Genomic DNA, 24,903 nt, shown 5'->3' with positions numbered 1-24,903 from the left:
CAGAAAGGGGAGAAAATGCCTTTTGTTACAAATATCCCAATGTAATGAATGTTGATAAACAACGAGTTGATGATATTTAAGGGAAAGAAGAGAGTAAGCCACACATAGAGAGGAAAGTTGTAATAACTGTCCCATTACCTGGAGATTGGAACCCCACTGAGACTTTCCGTCAAGAAGTGCATCCAGAACTCCACGGCTTGGCTCCCCACTGCCTGGGTCATTTCCGCTCACCACATAGTACGCAGCACGCACGCGTTTGAAAAATTCCTGGTCCACATTCTTAGCGCTGCAGTGATTTGGGATGTAGGCTAGGTCTACATAGATAGGCGGTCCAGAGGGAACAACAGAACTGGGTTTTTGCGAGTTGGAACCTAAGTATGAGGGAATAGAATGTTTTTTTAATACAGACATTTATCATTAGACAGGCTCTTGCAGTTCTATTTTTCATTACTGTGCAAAAAATATAAATAAATAAGTAAATAAATAAGTACAGAATCAATCCCACATACCAGAGTTGCTCTTAACACCATTGACTCTTCCTGGGTTTTGGCTTGACCTGGACAGCTCATCCCTGTCCCCATCTGACATCCTCGATGCCTTCTCTCCCTCCTTCTTTTTTAGAGATAATCTCCTTGGTGAAGAGTCCTTGGATGTCTGTTTAACAGGGGTAGTTCTCTTACCCCGGCCTTCCGCTTTACGAGCTGGAGAGACTGACTTTGGCTTTCCAAGGGACTTTCGCAAGCCTTTGTTAGCCTTCGTGTCCTTCTTGAGCAGTTTATCTGCATGGTTCTGGTCATTGGAAAGAACATCTGGGTCAACCATGCACACATCAGGGTGTGGAGGACGAGGGGAAGGGTCCATCATCGGTGTAGGCGGGGGGTCGTGACTCCTTTCCGATGATCTAGAGGAGGATGAGTGGTGGTTGCCTCCTCCACCAGCTGCTACCGATTTATCCACTGGCAAATAATCTGCATCCTCATCTGAATCCAGGTTACCCTCTGCTGTGATTGATGGGCACTCCTCTGTTTCAGGCGGGACATCAGAGTCTGACTGCGAGGGCAGTGACTCACTCACAGAAGTTGGAGGCGTTTCTTCTCCAGCGAGCCCCAGCCCAATAGCCATAGCACCAGGGAAGTGCTGGGAACTACTGTCCTCTCCATGCTGACTGTGAGTGTGGTGGCGTTGATGTTTATGTGATCTCTGCTTGACAGAAGGCTGTTGGTTGTCATCTCCTTCCTGTGACTGGCCACTCCTTTCATCTTCATCACTGGAAAGGTGGTGTGGGCTTGGGTTGATGAATGATGGAGAAATTTCTCCCTTACGATGCTTGTACTCACAAGAGGAATAACCAGCAGACCCTGAGGAGGTGTATGAAGAAGTAGCCCCCATGCAGACATCAGGAGGGAAGTCAGAATCATCTCCTGATTTACTTGATGACTCTGGGTAGAATGACAAGTGAAAGGTCTGGTCAGCTGAAGCTAGGGAGAGAGGACGAGCTGGACGCTCTGGTTCCCTCTCCTCTTCCTCATCATAATCATCTTCTTCTCGATAATGAGGAGGGGAAGCCCCTGGACACATACCTCTTTGCTGCTGCATTCCCCATTCATATGTGCTACTGCTCAGTTTCTTCTCTTCCTCCCTTTCTTTCTTCTCACTTATAGTCTTTTCTACATCCTTCTGCTCAGTTTTTTGTAAAAATGATGTTCCAGTGTGGGGTTTTTCAGTAAACCCACATGAAGGCTGTGGCTGGATTGTGCTGACCTCTGTTGGCCCGTTGGCAGTTGCTCCTTGTTCAGCCTGTTGAGATTGGGAGGGGTACGAGGATAGGACATCTGGGAGAGAACTAATTGTGTTTGAGGTGCTAACTGCCTGTTGCCCAGAGATGAACAGTGTTGCTCCCTTTTGCTCTGTTTTGTCAAGAGTTGGAAATCTTTGGCAATCAATTCTAGAGGGTAAGGTGCTTTGTTCCTCTTCCTCACTGCCCTCTGTCTCTTTCAATAAATGTTTTTCTTTCAAGTCTGCTTGCTGCAGTGAAGAGGCCTCAAACATACCCTGTGCTGCAGACCCCAACTCAGCAGACTGAGACAGCTGAGAATAAGGTGCAGATACTTCTGGACCTGTGGGCAGTCTGGAGTCATCAGCCCATTCCGGCTTATAAAAGGGTTCAGAAAGCTGCCCCCCCTTTTCTGTTAGAGTGGCTGAAAATGGAGGGAAGGGTTTGATCTCCTCAAAAGGACTGAGAGGAGAAAATCTTGTTAGGCTGGAGGTTGATTCAGCAGTTGTCGTGGCAGTGGTCAGCTTTTCTGAGACCTCAAGATACTCATCCTTTACTAACCCCCCAGAGCTGGAAAAAGGTGAGTCCATCACAAGGGAGTGTTCATCTTTGAAAGATGAATATTCAAAGCCAGCACTATCAGGATCAGGTTTAAAGAGTGTGTCTGAGGTGGTGGCGGGTGTCTCCAAGTCTTCTCCAAATTGACGGCTGGTTGAGAGCGAGGCAGACGCAGAGGAGGAATAACTGTAAGATGAGGAAGATGAATATGCAGTGGCAGATGTGGTGGTGTAGCTAAAACCTGAGGAAAAGGCATCCCCTGCTTTTTTACTTAAAATGTCGGGGGTCTTCTGTTTATCAAACTCAAGATCTTTTTCGCTGTGGTAGTATTTCTCTTCACCTGACTTAGTTAGCATGGGGAAGTCAGGATCATCAGGACTCTCATCTTCTTGTGCCCTCTCCCTTACTTGGCTATCAAGGAAAGAGTCTTTGCTATCCTCACCATAGGAATACTCAAATCCGGAAGTATATCCTTTAGATCCAGTTAGTCCCATATCCGTGTAGCTTCCAGTGATGGGGGAGGGAGCACCAAACATGCTTTTTTTAAGAAAATCATCTGTATGCTGGCTACTGCTACTACCAGTCAGATCAAAAGGTGCTGATATAGAGGGCTTTCCCTTGACATCAAAGCGGTATTCATGTTCACATGAGTAGCTTTCCTTCTGTTCTTCTTTCTGCTTAATATCTGGGAGCTTAGAACTGATCACATCACCAAATGGACTTTTAGACTCTTTTTCAGATTTCTCCTTTGCTCCTTTTTCCAAATCTGAGTCGCTCACCCCTTCCTCGTCTTCTGTACCCTCCTCATCATCCTCATCATCATCTTCTTCTTCCATTACTAACCTTGTAGCTCCAATTTCCAGAGTTGCTTCTTTCTCAAAGGGGTTTGTCATAGTTTTGCTGGCAACAGAAGTACTTTTGTAAGAATGCTCAGATGAAAGGATGTTGTCATCCAAGTGTTGACCTGAAGGTTCAGTGTAGGAGGCTATAGTCTCCTGACTATCCTTATCAGGCTGATTTCGAGAAGAGAAAAAATCACTCCCTTCTAGTGAAAAGTGACCAGAAGCCTTTGGCTTCTCAGACTCTGATATGCTTTTTTTCCCTTTAGTTAGTTCAGTCGATTCTTTTTCTGTCTCCATAGACTGCTTCTCACAAACACCACTCAAGCATGAGGCTGTGGCAGTTTGAACCTCCAGATTAGACTGTCCCCACGATGCAAAGGAAGATTCATTTTCAGCTGACACACCTTTTTCAGCATCCTTTTTTATTGAATCTTTATCTCTTGTCATCTCTTTTGCAAAATTAAAAGGGTAGTCCTGCTTATGACCAGAAGCAAATGAATATGAGTCCATTGCAGGAGGTGATTTAGTGTCATAAATCTCTGTGTATGTAAAACTCTTACTATCCACATAAGGAGTATCTTGTCTCCTTGTCACCTCCCTCTCATGTTCTTCTGTTTGACCTTTCTCATCATTTTCTCTCTCAGGGAAGGAATAAAGATTGAAATGGACACTTCTTTCAGGTTCAGAAAAAGTGACTGTGTGGTGATCCATTCTATTAAATGGAATTACTCCATCTTTTCTATCTTCCCCTGTCTTCTTTTCACCAACTGCTGACGGGACAACTGTCCGTTTGGCGGTAGGATCGACTCCTGTTGATTCATCATATCCTGCAGTGAATTGGACTCTCTTCTTTGAATCCCATTCAAAATCCTTTGTGATTGTTTTTTCATCTGGATGATACTTATCTGCCCCTTTAACTTTGTTCATAAAATCACTGTCTTCCTGGTCTACAGAGGACTTACGTGTCACATCTTTTTCCAAGTGAAAATATGAAGAAGATATCTCCTTTCCTGGTTTCTCATCAACCTTTGTTACCAGATCTGATGTCTCCTTTGAGTAATAATCACCATATTTGCTCTGGCCTTCAGTGCTTGATGCAGTCCCAGTGCTAGTGGAATAAGAAAAGGGTTCAGTTTTCATATCAGATTTGCAAGTGGCTGTCTCTGCAAAAGTGACTGATGATGATGAAGTATCAGTTTTCTTGGACAATGTGCTTTGGTAAGGTGAAGTTTGCAATTCATCTGTTGATAATTTAGTCATGTGCATTGTGGATGCATATTCATCACTTGTCTCTTTTGTTTGATCAGTGGGTCCACTTTGGGATGAGTATGCAGAGGTCAAACCTTGAGACATGTAATCTAATTTGCTAGGCTCTAATGACAAAGGCCTGGACCCTGCACCACCCATACAAATGGCATCATCTTCCTCATCTTCCTCATCCTCTTCTTCATCTGAGTACAGGCCTCGAGTTTTGGGTCCTTGACCTAAGTATGAAGTTTCCAGTTTGTTATCTGATACAGCCTGTGTTGTTTGCAAGTAGTCATATCCAAAACCTTTCTCTTGCTCTTTTTTTTCCTCCATCTTCTCATCTTTGGAGGATTTAACCTCACATGTGTACTCCTCATCTAGGAAACGGCTCTCCTTCTCCTCAATATATTTAGTTTTAGTGTGTGTTTTGAAATCCCTCCTCTCATCGTAATCTTCATCTTCTTCATCAGTTTCTGCAAATATTATTCTTTCTCTGGAAATGTTTGTCTTACAATCTTTTTCCTCTTCTTTTCCTGTGAATGACTTCTCCTCTTTCTGTTGTGTTTGTGCAAAGTCTTTCTTGTCTTCTCTGCCATCTACTTTGACAGCCAGTTGTTGGGTTTCCTTTTCATCTTTTATATGCTGTTGGCTTTGGGACCTCTCAGTCTTTTCCTCCACTGGAGACTGATGGAAAGGTGTATGGCCAGCACTGGTAGGTCCAGACTGTGTTGGTGAAGCTAACTTCATAGTACTTTCATCAGGACTGAGACACCTTTCCTCTGTCTCTTGAAAAGAACTGGTGAAAGATGGTGGCGGAGATATTGGTTTTCCAGCAGTTCCAAACATGGTGTTGTCTTTGGAGATTGAAGCCTGCATTCCATACATGACTGGTGGATGTTCAGTCTTATCCACCACAGATGCTGAAATAGGAGACGTCACAGATGAAGGGGGCTTTCCAAAATCTTTTTCCCTGTCCTGGAACAAAGAAGGAGATGCATAACCTTCCTGGAGTTTACTAAGTGGAATGTCAACATTGGGAGTCTGGTCTTCATCTTCTTCTTCCTCTTCATCTTCTTCCTCATGGACTCGTGTGATCTTACCTCCAGCCTCCGCCTCTGCTGCAACGGGTTGGTACTCCTCTGAAGGAGGGGATTTGAAGCACTTATCCTCCTCTAAGGAGGAAGTTGGTGAGATAGTCCCAGCAGAATGTAAGTACTCCTTTCCCAGAGTAGCCTCAGTACGGATTGAGGAAGGTATGCTATTGATAGTGTCAAGAAGCAAAGAGCTTCTTCCAGTTTCTTCAGTTTGAGGTGCTGTCACAGATGCTATTGACTGGTCTTCAGCGACAGAGGTGGCAAAAGATGATAGTTTGTCACATTCAGTAATGGATGTGGCGGAAGAAATATGTTCTTCTTCTGCCAAAGGTGCAGTAATAATATTGGTGGAGTAGACAGCCAATGCAGGATCCTGCCCAGCTACAAATCCCTTTGCTGTTAAATCTGACACATCATGCATAGCTGCTGCTTTCATCTCTCGCATGCCATGGATGGCATCAAACGATCCAGTATGATCTGGAACAGAAATATCATAGGTGCCAACTTCATATCGAAGATGTGGAATCCTGTCTTCAGTTTCCTCATCAGAAATAGTCTGTTCAGTTTCAGAGTAACCAGGAATGGTCTCATCTTGAATATATGAGATTGGCTCTGCTGCAGTGGCACCTTGTGTGGTTGATGTAAAGTTAGCTGTGGCAGCTCCCATGTTTGAGATATATGTATCTCCCTCCCCTTTACCAGCCATTTTCCTTTCTGTTTGTTTAGCATTCCATTCCCTGTCACGTTTTGCTTTGTTGCCCTCTTCTGTTTTAATTTTCAGCTCATCAGCAATTGTATTTAAATCCTCAGATTCCTCCAGTTCTGCCTTTTCAATGACGTAACCATCTTCCTCCTCCTCTTCGTCAGATGCAGTCTTTTTGAACCCCTTTTTCATTTCATCTTTTGCTGTATATTTCTCACATTTCTCCATTTTCTCCTCCTCATGTTTTCTGTCCAGCCTTCCATTGTTTTTCCTGTCCTTCCATTTTTCTTCATCTTCCTCTTCCCCCATACCCATATCCTCTTCTTCATCCAATGTCTTCTTCTTGAGAGTTCCTATCCTCTCTTCTTCAGCTTCCTCATCATCATCCTCCATGTCTGCTCCTTCATCTTCAAATTTATCTCTAGATTTAGCGGGTGATTCAGTCTTCTTTTTTAAAAGTTGTTTTTCATCATGTGGGGAATCAGTCTCCACATCTGTTGTTGTTATACCCTCATCTGGAGAATCCATGGGTGGAAATGTTGTTTCTGTCTTGGAAACAATCCTTTGTTCTGCCTGTTCTTTCTGATAAGGACTTTGTATGACAGTGTTATCTGCAGTATGCACCAGTTTTGCTTGCTGCTTGGAAATTTCATCCCTTCTCAGTTCCTCAAAATCCTTAGTGAGATCTTCAGGGGAAGACACTATGGACCTGTCTTCTAAGACTACCTTTTTCTCTGGTTGAGTCTTTTCAGCAGCTGTTCCCGCTGTACGCTTCTGTTCAGCTGATTGTTCCTTGGCAGATTTAGCTTTGTTTTTGTCTGTTTTAGGCTTCCCATAAACTTTTGCCTTGTTCAAGGTCTTCCTGACCTCTGGCGTGAAGGGTTTCAGGTCAGGTTGAGTGATCTTTCTCAGCTCTGGTTTGGCAGTGTCCTTCTTTTTGTCTTCTTTCACCTTGGTTTCTTTCTTCTCTTCCTTTTTAGCCAAATCATCTTTCTTCACTTCAAGCCTTTCCTTTTTGATTTCCTTCTTTTCTTTGTCTTTCTTCTCATCCATCTTGGAGGCTCTTTCCTTGGTGTGTTTTTTCAGGGTCTTCTCCTTTGACAACTTCTTCTTTTCTTGTTTTGCTGTCTCAGACACATCTGTTTTCATTTTCAGCGATTTATTGGCTTTATCACTCTCTTTCAGTTTCTTTTCTTTCTTTTCAACCTTGTTCTCTTTTGCAGAATCACTCTTTGTTTCAAGAGCTGATGTGTCATCATGCCCATTTACCTCCTTTTTAGCAACTTTAGATGCTAAATGTGTCTTGGGAGAAGATTTAAGACTTTCTTTGCTGTCCGTTCTTTGCTTAATTTTTGTCTGTTTTATCACTGGAGGGGGAGTACCAGAAGATATATCCTTCTGAGTGGCCACAGGGTAGCGTAAAAAGTCAAGGTGTTTTAACTTCTCAAGTCCCTCCAAGATTTTGTTCTGGGGTGCATTTCCCGGAAACAGTACTCGAACAATCTTTTCAGTAGGGCTAGCAGGGAGCCACACCACTAGAGCTGTAACCGATGTCAGGTAAGGAACAGATATTTCCCCTTCTTTTCCATTAGACTGCATAATTCCAGTCTTAGCCTTACTGTTGCCTGCCCACTTCTGCATGAGGAACTGCATTTCTTTGCTTTCCTTTAACGGATTCAGAACATACATGTCTAACCTGCCCACACCCATCTTGTGGAAAAGTGTGATGGGCTCAATTGCGTTGCTGACCACCCTGAAGAGTGGCTCCGGCTTGATCCCCAGCTTGCTGAGGTACTGCAGTGTGAGAGAAGCCTCTTCAATGCTCCGCTTGACTTTTAAGGTGGATTCAGGCATCCGCAGCTTTTCAGGAACATTAAAAAACACAACACCAAGCTCTGGAGATATCAAATTCTTCATCCAGTCACTGTAGGTGGTGGAGCCTTGCGACTGCTCCTCATCTTGTTCAGCTATCTTCCTTTGCAGGAGTCCATTAATGCCAGGGAGATTATCTGCTCCAATGTGAGTGAGTAGAATGGAGTCGATCCGATCCAGGTGCCTGACAAGCTTCCAGAAACACGATCTACGGTCAGAGCCTCCATCTACAAGGATGTTGAAACCATTGACTGCAAACAGTGCAGAATCCCCTCTACCCCCAGGGAAAATGTAACAGCAAGGCTTGGACAGCTTGAGAAAACCTCCAGAGGTTGGTGGCTCCAAGAGATCGAAAGGAGATGGGACATCCACTGTCTCTGAGATGTACTCTGTGAATTCTGTGACTCCCTCCATTTCAGGCAGCACAGGTTCGGAGTTCAGTCTGTAATCCAGGAACTCCCGAAAGTGCGGCTGCTGCTGCCCCAGGGAGCTCCAACCCCCCTCTCCTCGGCAGGATACTGTGAGTGTGGCCCGGTGGCCTGGGGTTGCTTTGCTCAGCAGATCACTGACCTAAAGTGGGAAAGAAGAGAAATAGCCCAAGGTTACCTATGTGTGACAGTCCAGATTAGATAAAGTACCTGTCAAATGATCTAAAACCATTCCAATAGCTCTGCATAAACTTGGATGTACAACTTTTTAATTTACATTTAACATTGTGGTTGGCCTTCGCAATATTCAATTCAAGTGCACTCCAGGCTAAAGGCAAAATTCACATCGCCATTGTCCATAAATCAAATCAATCAAGACAGTCACAGCATGTGGTATCCTCAAGGCAAGATCCACTAGCATATGTGATTATTTACATGATTAGGTTCTTTGACCACAACAATGAATATGCTGAAAATCTTTCTTACCCCAGGATCAGCAAAGATGTCTGAGAAGTTTTTGAAGGTGAACAGCCCACTTTGCAGAATCAGATCAGTGCCCTGATCTGAGCTCTGGCCACTTAGAACCAGTAGCTTGTGTGCTGCAGGGTCAGTGATCGCCGACTTAATCTAGTTGGAGACAAATTAAGAATTATCAGTGTGAATCTGACAATGTATAATTCCCTTCAGATGTCAAATATTTATCAGTTCAGTATGAATTATGTGGACATACAGTATTTTTGCATGCTATTCAACACCAACAAGGACACATTTACAAAAAATGTTGACATGACATTTCAAAGAGAAATGAACTTCTTCACTTATGTTGGTAATACATCACTAATATTAGTGTAATATTGCAACAGTTATTACTAGTGGTCAGCCATGAATGAACCGTACCTCTGAGGCAACTGTATCTCCTAATGGATTTACTAAAACAACAGTGTCAAGAACTTCACTTTTGTATTGCAGAATTCTCTGTCCTGAAAAAGACAAAGAAAATGAGACATAAGCAAAATTGCCATATATCCTTTCACATACATGTGATCCATCATTGTTCAAACAATTAACATTGTGTCAAATACAGCAATATTTTATAGAATGCTATCCATATTAGAGGCATCTAGAATCTGAGTGGGCACTGTGCAGTCTCCAAAGAAACTCTTTTAAGTGTACTTTGAAATTCAGAGGTTTATTGGTGCACATACTACAGAGCGTAGATGGAGGTTCAATATGTAGAAGTGAAGATGAAATAGTAATCAGGCCAACAATCAGTGCTGGCTGTGGTGTGGGATAGGAGCAAACCCGAATGAAAATTGTAAAATTATCTAATCAAACATACCAACTACAAATAGCAAATTAATTAAATACAAGCAAATAAAATGAGTGTTGCTAAAGCTATTTATTTCCCCTAAAGAAGATGTTTGTATCGGAAATGATGCCCACTACTACAATACTGAAGCTGAACTGACTGCCCCCCCGCCCCCCCCCCCCCCCCCCCCCCCCCCCCCCCCCAATGCTGTATAAAAGTAAAGGTCCAAGTTAATTACAAGAGGTTACACTCATCAATGATGCTGGCTTGAAGGTAGAAATGTGTGTTTCATAGTTCCAATGCTGAAATGAACTATAAAAGCATGTTTATATAATCGTTCGAGTGCAGACCTAGCACACAGGTTATCTTAGTTTAACAGTGAACAGTGGTATAAAAGGTAGGTATTGACATTTCCTGACCTCCTTTTAGCTCAGACAGATTAACTACATTCATATTCAGACAATCAGCGACCATGAAATAACTGAAATAACATGAAATGACTCAACAGAATATGGGATTCATTTTGTATGATAGATAGAGAACAATGATTTATATTACAAAAGGCCAAGCGGTAGCATCGAACAAATATGAATTCCATAAAAGAATAGTTAAACCAGGCACATTATGGGTGTATAGTAAGAAATAGGCAATTTTAAAGATGGGCTAGCTTATTACAGAAGCAGTCCTCACAGAAGACAACTGGGACTGCTTTTAATTTCAGTTCAATTTTGAATAATTTATGCAAGGGATGATAAAGTAATATAATTGTATTCCACCTGAATTCGGCTTCCAAAATCATTGAAGGGTTCGGTGCAGTCATGTTCTGCTTCAGGACTAATCCTCAGTGGAACATGCGTGAGTACAGAGCTGTGATTGGTCGAACTCAGCACACCGACTAACAGGCGATGATCAAAATGGCATAAATCTGCTGCATAATCCATTAAGATATGAATCATAATGAAAATGAAAAAAATGTGTGTTTGTTTGCCTAACAGATTTCTGGAATGGCTCTGAGCTATTAAAATACAGTATCATTCATTATGGTTCAATATTTACTTATATTAGCTTGGAACTGAGAGTATTAAACTGCTGACAATGTGAGGAAAGCTCTCCTTTTATGCTGGCATAAGGTATGATTATGAACTGAAACTGTGGAAAAACACAGAACATATGGACTATTTCCACTGCGGAAGTGTCAGGACTACATCAGTCTCAAATGGGGGCTTTTCAAGTGCGAAATATTTTAAGGAAATAATTATTTGGCTTTTCAGTGCAAGCTGACTGAGTGAACCTTGATACTGTGAAGACTATGAATAAGTTACAATAAGTCCCTTATTTATGAAATGATACTCATTACTGCTTAGCTCTGCATATGTGCCCCTCCAATAAAACATTCAAGTGATCTCCTGCATGGTGAATTTAAGAGGCAAATATATCAAGCAAACCGAGAGCTTTTGCTAATCTCCAGCTGTCTCGCGAGGCAGATCTGAAACAACACGTGACAGTGCGTGTCTGATTATCACATAACATACTCCAACTGAGGGTGGGTCTGCTCCCCCCTTTTTCGGTCTGTGTGTTTTTAAATCTTTTGCAGTCAGAGAGAAACCTTATTAGCTAATCGCACCAGCACAGTCACCTCTGTGTGGTGCTGTCACAACAATATTGTACTCCTCCAGTAAGAGAACGATGCTCTCCTATTGGCTGTTGCCATGGGGATAGTTGGCGGGCGGTTATTGCCAGCACCATTACATTGACCCAGTCTTGGTGCTGTGAGACGCATTGCAGCATTTCTGTGCGGTAGGGAAAAAAATCGTTCCCGGACTCAGGGAAAAAAAAAAAAAAAAAGCAGTGTTGTACGGAGAGAGAACTACAAGGCAGCAGTGCTCACGTGCTTAATCAGATAAACTATATTTAGCAGTAGATGCATAAAGGGAACATTTAACAACAAAAATCAGAGCAATGAGCGGGCTGTTTTCTCTACAGACTGCCGGGTGTTGGGATTCTAAGAAATGCATGACAGAAGATTGCAGACCAGAAGAGGGGATTTACACATGCTTTGGGGGAGTTCAAATCTGTCTGAGGGCATTCTTTAGCCTAATAACACATCAATAAGGGCAATCTTATGCATCAAATGGCTGCACCATGTTGGATCATTATTGTGACATTTTTAAACAATTTCATCTGCTGGAAAAAGGATACATGTAAGACATTTGTTACAAAATGTAAAAAAAAAAAAAAAAAATACAAAAAAACAGAAGTTGGGTATGTTGGGTGGCTTGTACTGCTAATCCACTATTTTTGGTGCAGTCACCATGCTAACGCTCACGGTGGCTGGGAGGGATTCAGTCAGTAGGACTGTCTCATTGCACAACATCAATTCCTCTGGTCAGACGGGTGACTGCAGTCTGCCTGCACCATCTGCGCATGTAGTATACTTGTCTCTAGCAATGACTGGGATATCAAACAGGGAGAACAGAAATCTGGGATAAAAACTGAATAAAAAAACTAAAATTGAAATACGTTCAATAAAGAGTTACTATACTGTGGCAGGAAGTAAACAAAAGTTGCACACAACGGAGCAGATCAGTTGGCATATATGTTTTCCTTCCAATAATGGACATACAGTGCAACAGACTAGTGACATATTTTCTTGCACTGCTGAGCAATTAAATAGACTGGAAGTAATCATTTTATTCTACGAGACCGAGATGTGTGTCACTTAAACAATGCCCTATGTTAAATGGGTCATTTTTTACCCATAAAGCCTTTCATAACCTATGTGCATTCATATGAATTGTTCATTTTCAGACTGACATCCATTTCACACTTTAGTGTAACTGTCTGTGCAGCATTTCAAAAGGACGCAAGTTTGGTTGCCTGTGACGGGGAAACGCCCTGTCATGGTGACCTCTGGCTGTGCTTCCTTAAGGACGGAAAACTGCACAGGTGGCTCATCTCTGCAGTAAGCCCTACCGTGACATTGAGTGTCATTTCCACAGGGACTATGCACAAAGCATTCAAACAGCCCTTTTACAATGCAACCGAAAACATCCCATTCAGTCCTGAAGGGTCTTAACTCCTCCCCATCGTGACCAGGAAGGAAATGCATGATTTTGACTTTGGCTCAGCCTGCACTGGGTCTGAATCAGATTCAGGCTGCACTTTACATACAAGTTCATTACAAAGAGATTTTAAGGGTGAAATGCTGGCATATAACAGGGACAAAACGAGAGCAACAATGCACAAGCAACACCAGCACCACCGCTATTTTAAAGCTACCAACCTCCCACAATGAACCCAAAGCCTGAGTATCTTGACTTGACTCCCACATTTCAAAACATATTCACAATGTGAGATTCACGTAGGAAAATTCTGCAAACAGGAGGAACAATTCTATATTCGAATAATTAGGCAATCCTCAGTAACTTCCTTCTTCAATACCAAGCATCAGTGTCACTCACAGTAACTTTCGTTAACATGCAGTAAAATTAGTGCTGGTCAATCTGATTATAAAGCCAGTGAAAGAGAATGGCCATCCATCAAGCATTATTTTCATTCATAATCAAAATTCACCCAAGCCTCCATAGGAAAAGCTCTGCTGGGCAAAAACACTCTCATACTGATCACTTATTGTCCTGTACAGCAGGTCTTCATGGGCTAAGTGCTCGGCATCCAGGCCCCTGTCCCACTGTCCCTCCAAGCAGCATCTCCTGGGTGCATGACTGTGTCCTGACCACTGCTTCAGACAGATCACCATCCAGACAGTCCATTTGCACATAGGATTCAACTTTAAATTGACAGAAACATTTAGCTTCCTCAGTGCTTTTTATTTATTTTTATTTGACCTTTATTTAACCTTTATTTATAAAATCAGTTGAGAACCAATTCTCATTTACAATGGTGACCTGACCAAGAGGCGTCAGCAAGAGTATGTAAAATAAACACAGTCAACACAAAACGACACATACAGTACAAATACAGTACAGTAGAACACGACAGTACATGCTGGCCTACATACTTTAGGTCTATGGCCTGGATTAATTTGTCCATGGCCTGAACAACATCTGAGTTCATCTTTTTACGGTGATATACAAATAAATGTGTTGCTTTATCCAGTTGAAACACATTTTATTTGCTTTTGCTTAGCTCTGCAAATTGTGACTGTGATGAAGCATTGCATTTAATTGTCAGTCAAAAATTAGGATAAATGTTAAATGAATTCATGCCAACAGTGCAGAAAGCTTATTCCAGAGTGGAGTTGAGACTTATTAAACTTATTTTTGTTAAATTGTTAATATTCTGACAAAAACAGCACCATCAAATAAAAAAATCTTTAATTTCAAACATCAAAATAAAAAAATACTTAATGATTAACTTAGATAGACATTCTTGATGTCTATCTAGGTGAATGAGAGATTCTGACTTTTTTACATACATTGTGTCACTGACTCAATATGCAAATGAGGTCAAAGTTCATGTCAGCGTGATGAGACAATGGTGAACATTAAATCTAACCAATTTTTGTAGAACATATGGGAGATATGCATACTTTGTAGTACATATTCTGCAGTATGCTTGACAGCACCTACATATGACCAACAAGTTTTTCCTTTTTTATAACAGATTTTTTTTATAACATGCCTTACAGATTTCTGCCTACTCACCTTACCTCAAATACCCTCCTCACATACAACAGTGCCAGGAGGAAACTGAGAACCGCTACCCTTCCCAATGCCCAGCTTGCAGCTGGCAACACCACTGCAGTTTATGTTAAGTGTCTTTGTCACTAAAACAGTGGATCTCTTCACAAACTTAATCAATGTAATCAAACAAGCAGCTGAGTACAAACCACAAATGCAAATTGCATACAACACTGGATCCTTTTAAACACGACCCTTTAAATTCCCTGACAACACTGGGTGCGTGCTGCATTTTGATACGTGCTGCATTTTGGCAGCACGTTTTCAAAAACACACCCAAAAGGGTGAATTTGCCTACACGCTGGGTAGTAAATGTTGGGTGAGAAAGTTTCACCCTTCTCCAGGGCTTGTTTATCAAACGCTCAGAGAAGCAGCATGCACAGCCAGTGCTTCATTCATTTCCCTGGCTCTAATGTGCTGACAAAAACAATTGAACAAAAAGAAATGATCACACAGAGGATGCAAAGTCCCCTACTTAGACTATGCCCCATTATATTGCTGTCTAAACATATTTGTTCACTGCTTTACATTTTAGAAGGTTTCTTGTAAAACCCATTTGAAGGAGAACAACCGCAAATCTACGAAAAGCTTCGCACGTGGTCAGTCTGGTTCAAAATCTACGCAAGGTCAGGCAAATTGATGCTGGTGATTAGTTTAAATGACCATAACTGATTTATGTATTTATCTGTGTTGCAATAATATGTTTTTAACATTCATAATTAGATTATTAGTTATTCAATATTTCTTCACCACCAAGGGCTACAGTGATAGATTTTAAGTTTTTTTTTTTTTTTTAAACTTGAAATGCATATGATTATACATACGATTATATATCATAATGTAACTATGGGGGTGGGGGATCTGTTGCTGTGTTGCTCACAATATTTTACAGATTTATAAATATATAAGGTAAAGGACAGTTTAAAGGTTTTAAGGATAGATTAAATAAGAACTACCATTCAATGTTAGCAATAATTTAAAATTCTCTTTCTATTATGACTACACACAACTGGAAATCATATTATAATGGGAGAATGGAAGATTTCATTTCAGGACCCTGGACAGTACTTAAAATATTTTTTTACAGTGCCTGTTTATTTCCTTTCATCTCCCCTTTTTCCCTTTCTTTCAAGTGTTTGAATTATGTATGATGCCATGGCTAGTTTTGTGGAGCCCACAATGTCAGCATTTGGCCTTTTCCCTTCAAAGGGAATTTGGATTTTTTTTATTTATTTATGAAACTTTGCCACTTCTGAGAGTGAATTTTATGACAACAAAAATAGCTTTTCATTGGGCCCTCTAGTGGTGGGGACCCTAGGCAGTGCACTTGCTCGCTTGTTCCTTAAAAAGGTTTTCCATGATGTATTTAACCAAAATCCTTTAGAAATGTCCCTGGGCACAAAGTTACATCAGCAAGACTTTGTTAATCCTTCATTTAATCCTCATCCTTATTTTTCTATTCTCTCCTGTTCTTGCATTTTTTTCTCTCTACTTTTCTTTGCCTTGCTTTCAGCACCTTTTCAGGATGCCTGGTATCCAATTCATGTGATTTGCCCAGTGCTGGAAGCTTCAATCTTTAATCTTGTTAAATTTAGCAATTTTTAATTTCAGTCTTTTCACTGACCCTCAGTCTAAAACCTGGATGAAGGTATGGCTGCATCCTGCTGCTACCCCAAACCATCTCCACAGTCTACCATAAATGGCCAATCAAGTACCACTCCTTTCAAGAACAAATCATGCAAATTAATAAACATAAAAAGTTTAAGGATCAAATTGCCATTGCAAATTAAGCTTACGTAAGCTTTTTCATAATACAAATAAATGGTAGTTCCAAAAAAAAAAAAAACCCTTTTCCCCATGGAAAGAAGCAGATGACATTTCAAAATATATTTATAAAAAAAATAAAAGCCAGCTTCAGATCAGGTAGCATGGGAACTACAGTTAAGACCAATACAAATAAACCAGAAAAACTGAGATGTAGACAGCAGACAGGTACAACATTAAGATCAGCCTCGTTCACTCTCTCTGTCCAGCTAAACCCTGTCTATGCACAGAGAAGTGGTCACAAATCTCCAACACTTTCACGTTTCAAGTTTCTTCCTGCTCCTTTGAGGAACACCAAGCAGGGGAGGAGACGGGTTGAGGCCACTGAGGCATGACAGATTGAGAGAGCAAGCCGGTTCTCATTCACATACACTCCCTGTCAGGGAAGCCGAAGAGGGAGCCATTTTGTGCAACAAACCCATCACACTGTTGAACAGAAACTCTGGACATTGTAGTTGGCAAAACAACCACCATCCACTGCCCCCCAGACCCCCACCTCCAGATAAATAATAAATACATAATGCCAGGCAGTACCATGGGACTGAGCAGTCATTGGTAAAAGTGAGGAATTGAGGTGTGGAATGAGAGAAAACCAGAAAGAACCACAATACACCGCATTATCCAGCCAGGCACGGGAAACGCAGGGGTTATCTGCCACGCCATCCTCTCCTGGTGGAGGGCTTTCCTCCCCTTTAGCTCCTCTCCGTGGCATCACGCTGCAACCCCCCCCCCAATCCCCCCACCGCCCCCAGAGTCGCGCCAGGTGCCGACTGTGAGATCAGAGCACTCGGCACAGAAAGCTTCCATATAGGTCTTCTGTGGCTTGGTGGCCGGAAAAAAAACCTGCTACATCCCCGGTCTCTCACAGAAAGAGGAGGAGAGAAAGGTCCAATCCCAGCTAACATGGCAGGGCTTCCTCATGCCCTCACTGGAGAAGTCCCAGCTCCTCTTGGCCTTGTCGGACAAAAGCACATCACTTTGAAGTTGACAAGGGCAGACATGGGTTTACTGCTGGGTTTACACACCAAATGTGGCCGGATAATGTAGCTGGTAAACATGCCAAGCATCTGCTTAGTCTACTAAAGTCTAGTATATTACTTATTTATACATTTTAGGCATTCAGCAGGTACTCTTATGCAGAGCCACTTATACAGGTTATATTCTTTTTTTTTTTACATATAATCCATTTATACAACAAGAATTTTATGGAAGCAATTCATGTTAAGAACCTAGCTCAAATGTACAGGGCTATGCTCCATCTGAGAATGGAAGCTATGACCATGGAGTTGCAAGTCATTATGTGTATATTAGATACCATGAGTATCTAGTGCATTAGTACAGTAGTTGATAGCTTAAGTTTTATGAGTTGTCGTTTCACACAACTTAATATTTCGTTACAAAGCTTGATTTGATTGAAAAACTCATGATCTGGCCCAGCAATATTTCTCCCTAATCAATTCTCCATAGCTCTCCCTGCATTGCATATTTGAACAAAGCAAACACAGCTTCACAGCTTAAAATGGGCAAAGCCTTAACTCTGTTTTGTATTCCCAGAGGACCAGTCAGCTCATGTAAATAGATGGGGGTCCTTGATTCTATGTAATTATTGAAATGCTGCTGTTGGCACTTGATCAATTACCACTGACACCTCATTCATCAGCATCTCATACTTCAGAAGACATTAGGTCACAGGTCAAGGCAATATAATGACTTGAATGAAATCATGATCTTGGGAGGAACATTACATTGTGATAAATTTGATATTCTTCACTCTAAGGTATTTATGCAAACAGAAAATGTTACATGACATTTGACCCAAACAGTAAAAAAAACTCAGAATGTGTGGAGAAAGGCTTTATGAACTCAGAGAGAAATGTCACTGTGCTACATTCTCTTTCCATCTGCGGACTGAAAAGGTGACTACAATAGCTAAATTAAATGGAATATGCAAATGGGGAAAAAACCATTTTCATGCATTCGTACTTTTTTGCAGTTGCATTTCACGTCATTTTCATAACAAAGAAAGATTAAATCGGGCAAATGGCCTTTCATTTTAAAGGTCAAAAAGGACAATGGAAGTACATTAGAAAGGAAAATAATTTAGACTTCAATCACTTTATACGTGCATATGTCCACACAAGTGAAGGCTTTACAAGTATTTGTAAAATAAAGTGTAAAATGCAGAAAGGATTTAGCAAAAGATGAAAGTGGAATCGAGAGCTGCCAGCGGTCAGGCCTGGGAAGGCACTCGGCTGCTAGGCAACATTGGCTTACATCAAACAACTCCTTAAAATATGCAAGGATGTGCTGGAAAACATGTCGGGCTTTACTCAAGTAATTAAACTGTAAAGGTTACAAGTTAATACCCAGCACAATATAGCAATCTAAAAAGACAAAACATGCAAGTGCACCTATTTTTGGAAGTTAATTTGTTGTGACATAAAGAATCAAAACACTTTCACTTCTGGACAGAACACAAAGTCATCACATATGTGGATCTATATGTGACCCCCTTCTCCTTTAATGGCATACTGCCCGGACTCTACTGTACTGAAAAATCAGTGGTGTGCATCCCACTTGAAAATATGCGTGTGCAAGCAAGCAAAACCACACACACACACACACACACACAGACAACCATGCACACGCACACAGACACACACACACACACACAGAAACACAGACACACACACACACACACAGCCATGCAAGCGAGCACACACAAACACACACACACACACACACACACACACATACAAACAGGCAATGTAAGCTAGTACTGAGTCCTGAGTCATATCATGGAAAAGAAAATGGAGGAGTTTGCTGTATGAGGCTAACCACCTACATTAGTATAATACAAGCTTTCCCCCTGAGAGTAACAGTAGGCCAATAGTATAATCAAAACAGGTTCTTAAAACACAGTGATGGCAGTAATCATTTGATGCAAATAAAACTGGATCCACTGTCGCAAACAGTCATAACAGCCCATTTCTTGAGTCAGAGATCACCAGAATTGAACTCTTACAGGTCAGAATATTAGAAATATCAGAGAGAAAAAATGTAATGCAGAGGCAGGAAAGATAGGAAAGAAAATGTGTGGGAGATAGAGAGAGGGAGGGACTGAGAGAGAAAGAGGCAGAGGTAGTGGCGATGGGGAAGGAGGGGGGGTGGAAATAGCGAAGGTGAACTCGAACTCACTCAGCAAACACTGGGATAATACGCAGAGGTATTAACAAAAAAAGATAGAGGGAAAGCTACATCAGTTACCATAACGCAAGCCGAAATATGTGCTTTTCACTTGGCTTAGAGCAACCCCAGACGAACAGGTCTTACTTTCTAGAATAAACAGTCTACTGCAGGAGGGCTATGACATCATATGCCACAGCCTCCTGCACTCATTCCTTTATACCATTGAAGTCTGTGAGCAGCCCTGTTTTCCAAAAACCTGTTTGGGCCACCTGCTAGTGGAAATGAGTCCATTTAAGCCTAATTGCCCTGGGCACCTGTGTGCTGAAAGAAATCTGAACAGACAAAAATCACAGTTCACAATGCAGCTGTCCATGCTGCTTTTGAGTTGCATTACATGTAGTTTTTGGCTGGACCGCAACAGCAGGGCCAGCCCTACAAACGCGAATGTCTGTGACTGACTGACTGACTGACTGACTGATAAAGTTACACCGCACATGTCTGTGACGTCGGCCGGTTCAGTCCAGCCATATACTAGGTTTTAACCTGGTCTAGTTTTAGCTACCATTTAAACTGACTATGACAGGAAGATATCTAAATGAAGAGGAATAACCTAGTTTTGCTTTAAACCACAAACCTGTGAATGCCCATATATCAGCCACTGTAAAGCTGGCAGGTCATCAGAACCTTCTGTACATATGTAAAATATCTCTCATTGCACACAAAAACCATCACAACACATGGGCCAATCACAAGCATACACTAAGACTGAATTCATACAAGACTACAGGCAGTGAGCTATCCATTTAAAGCTATCCTCTAATGAGTTACTCTAAACTATGCCATCTCCTTACTGTATCAAACAGCTAAGTTTGGGTTTGCCTGATGTCTACAAGTGTGGCTCAGAGACTAACTACCAGAAGGTCAATTAAAAAAAATAACCCTCGGGCAACACTACCAAATGAACTCTGCACTATAATACATAAAAAGCATTATTCAGCGTGCGACCAAATAATAATCACTTCCCGTCTCATTGTTTAGTGCTTCCAATTTGTATCCTGTTTTAAATGGACATGAAATGTAAAAACAAACTGCAACTACTTTTTGTCAAGCAGAACCCCTAACCTTTAAAATGTAAAAATTGTTATTAAAATTGTTAGATTAAGTAATGATTAACACAAATCAGAAAGTAGTTAAGTGAGCCAGTTTCTTCTGTCTAGTCAGACATTTTGACTAGAAGACTGGACAATTGATACAGTAAATCTCTAGGAACCAAAAGTTCATCTAACTTGGAATTACAGTACCAACAACACCACTAAATACCACACAACACAATGTTTAACTACGAGAACAGCAGAAACAGCACTGCTGTCCTGAATGGCAGCATCAAGACAAGAACAGCAGTCGTTTAACAGGCATGGCCATACAGATTGAGGACTGAGTTGATTTAATATATTTCAATTCATTTTCTGTGAGAATATGTCCTATTTCATTATTTTAGGCCAGTCATTATTGTTTGTTTATTTGTTTGTGTCCAAGACCCTTGTCCAGGTTAACTGCCTAGTTAAGTTGAGATCCAAAATAAACAGTATTGTGTTTTTAATTTATACCCATTTATAGTACTGATTGACAGACTGAATGACTCAGCATTTAAATACATAGCAATAGCATTAAGATAATTGTGGCTTTCACCTGGTACTCGCTTCCCCTGATAATCTGGAACATGCACATGTTTTAGACCAAATGATATGCCTCCAAATTACCCAGCAAGTACGGACCAATGGGCTGCAACACATTAGTCATCTCTCTGGTGAAACTACACACATTTCTAACACCTACTCAAGACTGAAAGCAAACCTGTGATTCAGGAAATTATATGCTAATGCAGTGGAACAGAGGTTCACAGAGGGAGCTCTTCATAACCCTTCTCATCACCCTGTTGGTCCTGATGTAGCTGCTGCTGTCCAGCCCAGATGCACACTGTAGCCACATCACCATAACTGGCCAGTCAGTAACAACAGGGGTGAAACTTCCACACAGCTCTACAAGATGTGTACTTCACTATTCATATTAATACACCCCTTCTCTAGTTGAACTGAGACACAAATACACACAATGAGGACAGAGTAACACCATGAAAGCACATTGTGTGGACTATCTTCATCCAATCACAATACAGCTTCTAATTTTATCAAAACTATGAAATTTTGACCACTGATAGAACACTCCTATTTTTACTCATAAGAGTCTCACATTAGTAATAATAATAATAATAATAATAATAATAATGACTATGATGATGATGATGATTATTATTATTTAAAAATCTTTAAAAATCTGGGTGTAACAAACTTAAGCAAAACTTTTTCGTATTTCAATTGAAACATTTGTTTTTCCCTGAATTAAACTTCATTCATTACGATCAGGCCTTCAGGCCGTTAAAGTGAAAACACAAGGCCCTAGAAAATGTAAATACCTGTTTGTTTCTAGCAGGATGGTGATAATTGAAGCGAAGATATACTTATGAATATGACAATAACTCATGATATTTATTTAATATTATATTTTCAAAAATGTGCTTTTGTTTGTTTGACTTTCAGTATTATTCATACCAATAAATATATGTCATTATGCGATGCTTCGTAATGAGAGATGGGTAATATGAAGCTGTCGGTTCTCTCTTTAGACTGATCTTTTTCCCGTTAGTTAGAAAAATCAAGAAAATGGCAAGCACTGAGAGTGTGGCCAGCTTCTGACGGTGGAGAGAGCCACACAGTTGCCCCCACCCCGGTATAAATTCACAGAGGCGCGTACAAACTATGAATCTAACACGTTCCCACAATAGACCATTTGCCACAGTACTGAAGCAATACTAGCACAACTAATCATTAACTTAGTTTTTATATAAGTCACATAATTATTTGGCAATCAAAAGTAAGATGCAGGGAGGGTTTTTTTTATCCAAATGGGATTGTATAGAAATACATAATCCCCCATCATGAAAACTATTTTTTTTTCCAGGGAAATAGAGGGTAGATGGAGATTTATGGTTGAAGCTAAAGATTTAGGATTGAAGCTAAAGTGGAGCACTCAAAGACGAGCTCATGTCTCATCTGTGAGCGCAATTCACATTTCTGAACGGCTTGTCCATTATACACATGAATTGGAAGAACAGATAAATGATACCAAATTGGAAATTGTAGTAAACATATGTAGACGCGCTCGCATGTGCCCGTTTATCCAACCTTATGTTCAAGGCCATGTATAAATCCATGTCTTCACGCAACTCGTAATGTAAATTTAGGCTACTATAATTTCCAATTTCATGAGCGGGTATGTCCAAACTATTTTCTCTCTTTTCATCTGGAAGAATTCTCGAATTTAGAACATATTTAGGTCACATTCTCATAATCTCAATCATCAAACTTCCCATCGCCAGATTTGTAGCAGCTTTTAAGACAATGTGAAATTTACATTAACGTATATAGCCTACTCACTAAAATCGCGCACGTACATCGAACAGGGGGCGGGTTTTTATTTCGCACGAAAATCAAGACCACCACAGCCAATGTGCGATAGGTAGACATGGTAGGATTCAACATAGACATTCCTTTTATATTTGACATAAAACGAATGTCGGCCAAAGACACACATAAGCAGCCGGTTTTCATATTTCGGGGCTAGCTAATGCGTTACCAGACGTTCAAATCCTAAAGACTTCGCGTTATTTAGCATCACATCAGACAAATCACGTTATTTTGGCAGAAAAGGCGAAATGATGGGCAAACTCAACGCCAGCACGCTCTTTAGCCTACCTTGTCATATGTCCTGGTAGTTCTAGCCTTAATGCATATTTAAGAAACAAGTCTATTCTCCATGGTCAGGCTCCAACCTATGCATCTGTGTATCCTTCCCACTCACAACGTCCACTGGATCTTGAATCTTAAACCATAGGCTACTCAAAATCACATTGCCTTTCCAACACAATATAAAATGACAACGAAACCTTGCTTTTCTACAAAGGTGTCATAAATGGTTATGTAGTGTAGCCTCACGAACGAAAGAGGGAAACAAAATAGCACACAAGCAACGAGTAGACAAATGACGCTTCCAGGCGATTTCCGACAACCTGACGGCTCGATATCAATCCGATACATTAGTGTTAGCGCACGATGTGTCAGAATAAATGATGCACACAATTTCAAAGACAGTTTATAAATGCACTATGCCGATGAGCACGTAGCCGTTAGGACACTGGTAAAATATATTTCACACACGTTTACGTACCGTTGCTGATGCAAGGCTGTGTGTATACACCGTGTGTCTCGCTGCCGGAGAGTGAACAAACGCTGAGCTGTTCTTGTGTGCGTTCGGTGGTCGGAGAGAGGGAGGGGTCGGGTGGGTTGATCGGTAGATACGGATGTAGCGAGCGTCGTGTAGCTTAAGGGATGCAGTAACACCGTCAGCAATCGCAAATCGAACGAGCTCCGGTGGCGGTCCAGGGAGGGGCCGCTGGACTACTCGCAAAGGCACTGTTAACCCCTCCCTTGCCGAAGAAAGCCTAATTTTCTTACGTAGTAATAAGCCTACGTTTTTAACCTACTTGTCATTCAGAGACATGTTGCGGCATTGAAAGAAAATCATGTAGGAATATAGGCTCCAAATATAACTCGCAGACGGAACTCACAAAGATCCAATTCACCCTGATCTATAAGGTAGGCTACAATAAGGTAAACACGGGCACCATACGCGTCATTAAATTACTTTATTGATTCAGTCTAAAGGCCTTATCCAAGTGTAAATTGCATTTCCAATACATCATAGACGAATATTATACATTGGCTGTGGTCCTGGTCACTCAGTTCTGCAACTGTTGATGAACAGGGACAAAGGACAAGTCCTGTGTGTGTGTATCTTTGTCTGTGTCTCTTACTGTCCAAACTGCATTGCAAACTCGAGCCTAGCTTCATAGAGTTGAAGAGGCATCAAAAATTGATGATGAGTTGCAGAGTGAGTGGAGTGAGGCATGAGAGCAAGCCATTTTATGAATTGTTTTAAAAGTGTTCTGTTAAAGTCTCTGGTCCCTCAATGAACTATAATGTGCATGCACATACTGTAGCAGAATATAGCTCCAGTCCAACCAGTAATGAACAATTAACAAAAAATTATCATCTACAAAGATTTTTCACACATTTACAACTGTTATTGCACTGTTATTGAGTTAAATGGTTTCATTCCACCACTGAAACCAAGCTAAAAATAAAAAAGCAACAGTACTGGCTGACTCAAACCCGAACTTAAGGGCTTCAAGCTTGGTCACATTACAGCCTTCACCACTGAGAAGAGTGTGGTACCTTTTTTGTAC

At 41.1% G+C, this 24,903-nt stretch overlaps 1 protein-coding gene across 2 annotated transcripts in view; it reads right to left on the bottom strand.

Moving 5' to 3' along the window:
- LOC118226709 (microtubule-associated protein 1B-like) overlaps nucleotides 1-24,903 on the bottom strand; it is a 50,181-nt gene that overhangs the window by 5,574 nt on the left and 19,704 nt on the right. The window contains exons 1-5 of one of the 2 annotated variants that reach the window (XM_035416518.1): nucleotides 23,826-23,978; nucleotides 9,417-9,499; nucleotides 9,006-9,146; nucleotides 510-8,661; nucleotides 139-371 (exon numbers count right to left, since the gene is read on the bottom strand). In XM_035416518.1, coding sequence (XP_035272409.1) covers nucleotides 139-371; nucleotides 510-8,505 — 8,229 coding nt within the window. In that variant the 5' untranslated portion in view covers nucleotides 8,506-8,661; nucleotides 9,006-9,146; nucleotides 9,417-9,499; nucleotides 23,826-23,978. Of the gene's footprint in view, nucleotides 1-138; nucleotides 372-509; nucleotides 8,662-9,005; nucleotides 9,147-9,416; nucleotides 9,500-23,825; nucleotides 23,979-24,903 lie in introns of those variants that run through there. The other variant, XM_035416517.1, reaches the window with a different exon arrangement.

This window comes from Anguilla anguilla, chromosome 5, assembly GCF_013347855.1.
Source record: "Anguilla anguilla isolate fAngAng1 chromosome 5, fAngAng1.pri, whole genome shotgun sequence".
Taxonomy (NCBI): Eukaryota; Metazoa; Chordata; class Actinopteri; order Anguilliformes; family Anguillidae; genus Anguilla; species Anguilla anguilla.
Note: the sequence above shows the minus strand (reverse complement) of the source record. Positions and strands in the feature narration are given on the sequence as shown.